At 28.5% G+C, this 8300-nt stretch overlaps 1 protein-coding gene across 4 annotated transcripts in view; it reads left to right on the plus strand.

Annotated features, from left to right (window-relative positions):
* LOC111621324 (ADP-sugar pyrophosphatase-like) overlaps positions 1-7513 on the plus strand; it is a 34128-nt gene extending 26615 nt beyond the window's left edge. For all 4 annotated transcript variants that reach the window (XM_023363420.1, XM_023363418.1, XM_023363419.1 and 1 more), the window contains exons 5-10: positions 5074-5181; positions 5266-5364; positions 6996-7051; positions 7131-7185; positions 7253-7306; positions 7395-7513. In XM_023363420.1, coding sequence (XP_023219188.1) covers positions 5074-5181; positions 5266-5364; positions 6996-7051; positions 7131-7185; positions 7253-7306; positions 7395-7510 — 488 coding nt within the window. In that variant the 3' untranslated portion in view covers positions 7511-7513. The remainder of the gene's footprint in view (positions 1-5073; positions 5182-5265; positions 5365-6995; positions 7052-7130; positions 7186-7252; positions 7307-7394) is intronic.
* Positions 7514-8300: the final 787 nt, after the last annotated feature.

Below are 8300 nucleotides of genomic sequence, written 5' to 3' on the forward strand. Positions count from 1 at the left end.
AGTTAAGGCTTTAGGTGAAGAATGTTCACGCTCTTTAACAATGTATATTGTATAATTTTCTTTGAATAAATGTTATACATAAAATATTTGAGTATTTTTCGGCGTGGAACGCATTATCATATTTTACATTAATTTATATGGGGAAAATTGTTTTGCTTAATGAATGTTTTGCACTACAAGTATGATTCTGGAATGAATTATGCTTGTTAAGTGAGGTTCCACTGTACAAATAAATACTTAAACAATATAATGTGTTTCTTTATGTACTTGAAATTTTCCCTGAGGTAAATTCATTATATCCATATTTTTGATTCTCTCCATCAATTTTAGTATGACTTTATAGAGAAATTTTACATAAAAATATTTAGATACTCAGTGGTATCTTTCTTATAAAAGGAATTGTAGTGTGACATTTTAAAAAAGGGTAAGGTCGGAGTTGCATATCACAAATTTATTGGAATTGGATTTTTCATTTACCGACTCCACTGCACTGCTTGCAACAGTGCTCATTGACAGTATTGTTGGTGTGGTGAAATAACACTTAATTACACTTGGCTTTATATGTAATAAATTTCATTTTTATTTTATTTTTGGTTTCTTCTCTGTACCACATATCACCTACTGAGAACATGTGACTCTGAAATTGTTGATTTTGATTTACAAGCACTATGATTCATTCATTTACAGTAAAATGTGTGTGTCATGTTGTTATTTCACTATAAAATCTTCAAAACTTACTTAAATATTTATGCTTTAGTGATATAACTATAATTTAAAACATTGCATATTAACTTGAAAAATAAGAGAAACCAATCTACTTGAATACTTTCAAATAGAGTGTGTTTTAAATTACTTCCTTAATACTAGAACGAATCACTTTTAAAGTCCAGTAACAAAAAAATTTTTTATTGAAAAAATTTTTGTTACTGGACTTTAAAGATTGTTTAAAATGTGGATGTGTTTTTGCTATAAAAGAAGGAAAAAAGTTAATTAATTGGATAACAAATGGTTGAGTAAGAATTAAAGGTAGAAGTTTTGACAAAAACTATAAAAGCAATTATACAAATTGCAATCATAACTAAAATATGTTAATTTTCACATCTGTTGAATACTCTTTTGATATATATCATATGCAATTTCCATGGCTACTACAGTACTTTTCCATTAAATGTGATGAAATCATCAAGTTTAAAAATATATAATCAATATATAATCAAGTCTAGTTAGTGATTTATTTAAGATTGAAATTGAATATTATCTTCCATTAACTTCATTTGAATTATAAAAATGTTTTATTGTTTTCAATGTAAATTTTTTATAAACTTTTAATTAATTCCATATTATTAGTAATTTTATATATATTATTGTGCCAAATTATTCGCATATTAAGAATTTAATTTTGATATTAATTGCATTTACTAAACTGTTTAGATTAAACATTTTTCATATCTTATCAAAATGAATGAAATCTTTATACATGCACTACAGCTGTATTATTAATTACTGGAATATTGCCAGAAAAACTAGACACATTGATATTTCCCAGAAATAATTTTTTTATAAATTCAGTCATTTGATACTTCCTTTCCATGCTGTTTTTTATTTTCAGTAAAATGAATGAACTACTTTATTTAATATTGAGTTTTGACAATATATAAGTATTTAAATGATTAAATCCTAATCTTGATACACAATGTTTCTGTTTAATTTTTTTTCAATACATATAACAAAATTATAAGTGTTTTCTTTGATAATTAATAAAAATTTATTATTATTTCTGATTTTGTAATGTATACTTTATGAATGTTTCTTTAAAAATTCAATTATGAATAACAATATACAGTGTATAAATACTCTAAAAATATTGTTTCCTAATGAAATATGAAAAGATATTAGCAATTATGTCACATAATTTTGTATGGATAACCTGCAGAATATCTGTATTTAAAAATGGGTGCAAGTTATACAACAATGAGAGTTACCTGCTAATTTTAACTTGCAATTATGAAATTTTCATATAACCTTACCTTTTTGTGTAAAGTCAATAGGAGCATCTTTAGAAAATGCAGAAAGTCCTTTACATACCACAGATGTTTCTCTGTTGCCATGATTTTTTTTCCAAAATCACCAGATACATGTATATGCCTTCCCCTTTTAGTTCTGTTTCATTTTCATGCATCAATCTGTGTTTTATTATTATTATACTCCTACTTGAACTTCTATGTAAAAGATGACCATTTTCTCTATAAAAACTTACAGAACTGTTTAGATTCTGAGAAACTGACTTTTTCAAGCTGAAATTAAAATTTTTCTGTTAAATTTGTTTCAAGTTTAAATTTAGCACTTATAATATGTTTAAATGTGTGTTTTTAATATTTTTATAGTAAAATTTACATATATTTATTCTCTAAATTTTAATAATAATTAAGTGATTTCAAACAACTTTAACTAAACATTTTGTAAACATTAAAAAATTAGTATGAACAGATTTGAATTCTCACAGCACCTTTTGATGTAATTATGAGATATTTATAAAGTGACAGAGATATGCATTTATATTAATCAAGTGAAATAATTAATACTTTTAATCCATAAAGATAGCATTGTTAAAAAATTTTTTTATCTTCAAATAATATAAAGTTCATTTAGTGATCAAGAAAATTGTAATTAATAAAATTCTCTCTGTTGTTGGCATTAACAACATTCAAAATTATATTAGATTTGCATTTTAAAAATAATATACACTATTTTAAATTGCTAATAGCATAATAAATTGTAAAATTTATGCAAATTGAATAGATGATATTAAAATAAGCATAATTTATAGAAATTTAAGAATTTCTATAAATTATGCTTAAAATTTAAATGAATTTTGTAATTAAAATTAAATCTAAGAGTTGCTTTTCCTCCTAAACACTATTAGTGATACTTTCTTATGCAGATTTATTGTTAACATGTAATGATTTTTTTAACTCTCTCCTTTGTCGGCACTAAGAGCCCATTTTTTTGAGTCTTTTGGGGTTTGGCTGGATGGAGCAACTGAGTGGCAGAAGGATGGGTCTGGTGTATCCAGGACGGACCACCCATGGAACAATTAATTTCCAGAGCAGTTTGTCCAGCTTCAATTCCGAGTCCCTCAGAGTTGTAGACTGCCTTAACTAACCACCTTGGCCATTTGGCTGGTAGTTATGGCCCCCTCTTTCTGTGGGGGATTGGTTTTGAATTTTATTCAAATCTATACTTTTAATGGTTAGTGTATCCATTAAAAGTTGCACCATGTTAACTTATATTATTATGGATTAGATGTGCTATAATAAGTAAAGTTATGGTCAATCATATAGTCTGTTTTATGCTTCACATTGCTCAATCAACCATTTGTATTAAGTATTAATTATATGGCCTGAATCTTATCAGGCTATATTATGGCTGATTAATTATTAAGATACTAAATAATTTGGACTAGAAGTAGATGGATATGCAACCATCTCGTGTTAAATGTAATCATTAGAAATATGTAAATTAATTTAAAATATTTTGGAAGAAAAGATTTATCTGGAGCATAATTCAAACTTGCAACTCTTGCTTGCATTACATTTTATGTTATCAGGGCCTCCATTCAATCTCTCCAGGCCCTATCCAGACCAATTAATTTAGAAGATATAACCCTATTAGCCATACTGTAGCCCAATAAGAATCTAGTTGTATAATTTGATTATTAACTAAGAACACCTAACTCAATAACCTAAAAATCCAGCAAAAGAATCACTTGAAAAGCAAACATTTTCATATACTGTATGTCATTGTCTGCTGAGTGGTGGAGATGGGTCCAGTTTGTAAGAAAATCATGCCATTCTATTTTAGAACTTTACCTGAGGATATCTATTTCAAATAGATGAAAATGTTTTCTTTTCAAGTGAGTGGTGGTACTTTTGTTGGTTTTTGGGTTATTGAGTTAGGAGTTAATAGTGTGATATTAACCAGTATTTAGCAGTCATCCTTCTGATTATTAACATACGAAGGCAGGCTGAAAAGTAATGAACACATGCTTGTAGAACATGAACAAAAACAAATAGCAAGATCGGGCAAAAAGTACATTAAAGTACAATTCTTAAGCTTCAAAATCATATATTTATTTTTCAACATAGTCACCGTTAAGGCTAATACATTTCTCCCAACATGTAACAAGTTTTTTCATTCCATCAATGAAAAATTCTTCTGACTTTTCTCGAATCCAGGACTTGACAGCTGCCTTCACCTCATTGTCTGAGGTGTAATGATTACCCTTGAGGTCTCTCTTAAGTAGAGGAAACAAATAAAAATCACAAGACGCAAGATTGGGGGGAATAAGAAGGGTGTGGAATCGGTTCAAACTTCAGGTTTCGCAGAGCCTCTCCAGTTGTGCACGAGGTGTGTGGACGAGCATTGTCATGTTGCAAGATTATTGGTGCCAGTCTGCCTCTAACATGTCAAACTCGACGTCAGAGGTGTTTTAGAGTCTGTATGTACTGAGAAGAATTAAATATTGCAACAAGGTGCAACGGTAATTGTCTGTGGCAGTGATTGGACTTCCGCTGCGTGTTTCATCAACAATTATGGCTTTTCCAGGCTTGCAACCACAAAATTTTATTATCCATCAATTTACAATAGACCTATCAACAGCATTGTCACCATAAACAGCCTTTAAACGTAATTTTTTCAGCAGTTAAAAATTCGATAACAGCATTCTGTTTAACTCACGTTGACATAGCACCAGAACACATCTCCATATTTCTGCTTCTCAAAATATACTGAATGAATGCAACAACCTCAGACTGCGCATGCACATAGAGGGGGAATGTTACTTCCATATGCCACCTGGCACGCTTCTGAAAATCATTTCGTTTGTGCTCTACAAGCATGTGTGCATTACTTTTCAGCCTGCCCTCGTACATGGGGTTTTGTTTTGTATGTAATTACGTTTTAAGTATTTAAAAAAAACCTGCAGGAAATGGAAATATATAAATGTAATGACACTAGCTAGATTAATGATATTTTGTTTAATAAATTTAAAGGTTAATAAATTTTGTTTTTCAGGTGTTGGAACTTTGGCTGTCTTAAGAAGAATGTTGAAATATGACTGTTTAGTTTTAGTCAAACAATATCGACCAGCCCTGAAAGCATTCACTTTGGAATTCCCTGCAGGTGGGCTATATGTGTTTATAAATTTTAATTAGTAAATTTTATCTGAAATGAAGATTTACATGAAGCAAAATATTGTTTCTTTAGGTTTAGTTCAATCTTCCGAATCTGCTGAAGAAACAGCTGTAAGAGAATTGAAAGAAGAAACAGGCTATACATTTACTTCAATTAAACATGAGAGTCCAGGTAGTTATATAATTGTCATAAATGATTTTATACACTACACTACATTATTTTCATTTTAAAAAAATAATTTCTAGATGTAAAATATACACAAAGAAGAGTATTATTACATATGTATTAATAAATTATAAAAAGTAAACTTTTTGAAAGGAATTTTAAAAATCCTGTATCCTAGAATTATAACAGTTTTATTTTTGTTTTTATAATTCTTAACATACTTGTTTATTAAGGAATAGTTACATTGTGGAAAATCTAATTATTTGGTTAATAAAGTTGTAAATAATTTGGATATAAAATAATTCAAATTTTGCAAAAGTGTGGGGACAACATTATATAGATATTAAAAGAAATACTGTTTCATTGTGACAATATGTTATGTATTATTATATAATCTTTATTATATTGAGAAGATCATCTTAACTTCAATTAGTAAGATTAACTGAAATAGCCTTAAGAGACGAAATTGGCCGAAGAGAAACTTGTTTGATGATTTTGCTGTACAAATTCTCTTTGTAGCCTTAGAGGTAAAATCAATGCACATGGCTCAAATCATAAAACAACACATGGATTATAATGTTCAACTGTTTACATATTTGTATTATGATACATCATTGGGTATGCCTTCCTTCAAATAATTTTTTAGTAGAAAAAGAATTCTTAAGAGTTCCAGAACTAGAACCTCTTTGACTATTCAAATTTATAACAATAAAGATCTAAGGAAGAGAAAAATATTAGGACAAGACTGAAATTATCTGCTGGAAAGAATAAGGTTATAATTTTATCACATTATAAATTTTTTAGTTTTTGTAATTTTTAATGAAAAACTTTAATAAAAAAAAAGTTGTAAAATTTATATTTAATGTACAGACACAGAATACAAGTTTATCATCTCAAAACATCTTCATTGAATAAAGCACAATAGAATGATTTAGAACACAATAAAAAATAAAATTTATTTAAATTTGTTCAAAAAGGAAGAATTCAGTTGTACTGTGTCATTCTGCTCCATTGAAGATATGGGCTATTCTGAGTGAAGCTAGCCCAAATCATTGATTGAGTAAATTATTGTAATTTTCATATTGGAAAAAAGAGGGATAAAATAAAATTGGACAGAGAAACTATTTGAAAATTTAGTTTCATTCACAAAACTTGCATAACTATAACTAATGCTTCATTATTTAAGGAGGTCTGGTAGTTTTATGTGGATACTCTTATGTTTGTATGTTGAAGATGTAATTGACCAAAAACATACAGTATCAGGCCAAATATCTGGCAAGCTTGGGACTAGATAGGGTCTGGATTTCTGGACACAGGCTAGTTATATACTTAAAGTATAGAATAGACAGCAGAAAGTAGAGAATGATACTGTTTTTTAACATGTATGTTAGCATTCTCACTGGATATGGCACTGTGCAATGCATACATCATGGAAAACAAAGTGGCCATGTGACAAACTACCACCATACTATAGCTTCCCAAATTTAAAACTGGCAAGATACAAAAATAGCTAATTTTCTGGTAAATCCATATTTTTGGAATTTGGGTATTTGGTTTGGTACTATTAATATATTACCTTAATTATAATTGAAAATTCAGAAAGAATAGAAAATGAAATTTATTTCAAAATTTTCCAGCAACTGCCTTAGATCCTGGATTATCTAATTGTACTATGAAAGTTGTAAGTGTGGAGGTAGGTTCATTAAGTTTTTTAATTTAATTAATAATATAACAAAATAAATAAAGTATAAGTAAATTCTTCTTTATTTTAGATTGATGGAGATAATCCTTTAAATAAAATTCCCATACAAAAGCCTGCAGATGAAGGTTTGTATATTCATTTACATTTTATTAAAGAAATAACATGTTTATATGAAAATTTTAATTATTGCAGACCACATTGAGGTTGTTCACATTCCAATCGACGATCTTCTTCAGAGATTGAATGGTAAGTCCTTGCAATACACGGATTTTTAAAAATAAGTAGTTAAATTCAATGTTAATGCAACAAAAAACCCACCCCCCTTTATTTTCAGAATATAGCGAACAGGGTATTATTATTGACTCTAGAGTATATTGTTTTGCCATCGGTCATGCCGTGGGGTCCAAACACAGTTTAAATTGCAATCGAATGACCATAGATGCTCAATAAACTCATTGACCTCATCTATAGATGCCAAAATAAGTCCTTGAATTGAAATTTTGTATAAACTTTTCAGATAAATCATATTTTTATGTGAAAATATTTTATGATTTTTTAAAAATAATTTAATAAATATCAACAATAATTGCTTTTAATTTTATATATTGAATGTTTTCTTTTAATAATAACTTACCATATTGATAGCAGATGGCACCATGTTTGCTTATCGGTCCATAGATTTGACCTTTTGCGTATGTTAAATAAGCAGGAAAACACGGGATTTCCTTTTTATTTTTAATTTCCGACAAAAGTTGAGGATTAAATAATTCAAAAAACAATTTCTGTAAAATATAAAGCATCATATACATAGAATCGCGCGATAAATTACATAAATTTATCCAAAATTTGAATTTTTCCAGTTTTCAAACCAATTTCAAATCTCTCTCCGACCTATCACTTGGATTACGCAGCTCGTCGATTCATAAGTTGATTGCATTTAAGCTAATTGAATAATGAATGCTAATCGATTTAAATTACAATTTTTATTCGAGTGCGTCGTTGAATTTAAGTGGTACGGAGTTGAATTTTTTTCTATAACGAATTAATGTGAAGGAGGTCCATAAAATAGCCGTTATTTTTAAATTTATAAGGATTGATCTTCTCAAAAGAGGAGGACTTCCTTACCAAGTGAAGGAGACAGGAAGAGATGGATCAACAGATGTTAATTTTTTCTTTTTCTTTCCTTCTTATTTGGATGGAAGATGGAGAGAAAGTGTTGATAATTGTTCGTTAAATTATC

This window comes from Centruroides sculpturatus, unplaced genomic scaffold (assembly GCF_000671375.1).
Source record: "Centruroides sculpturatus isolate CEXI.00-Female unplaced genomic scaffold, Cexi_2.0 scaffold98, whole genome shotgun sequence".
NCBI lineage: Eukaryota > Metazoa > Arthropoda > Arachnida > Scorpiones > Buthidae > Centruroides > Centruroides sculpturatus.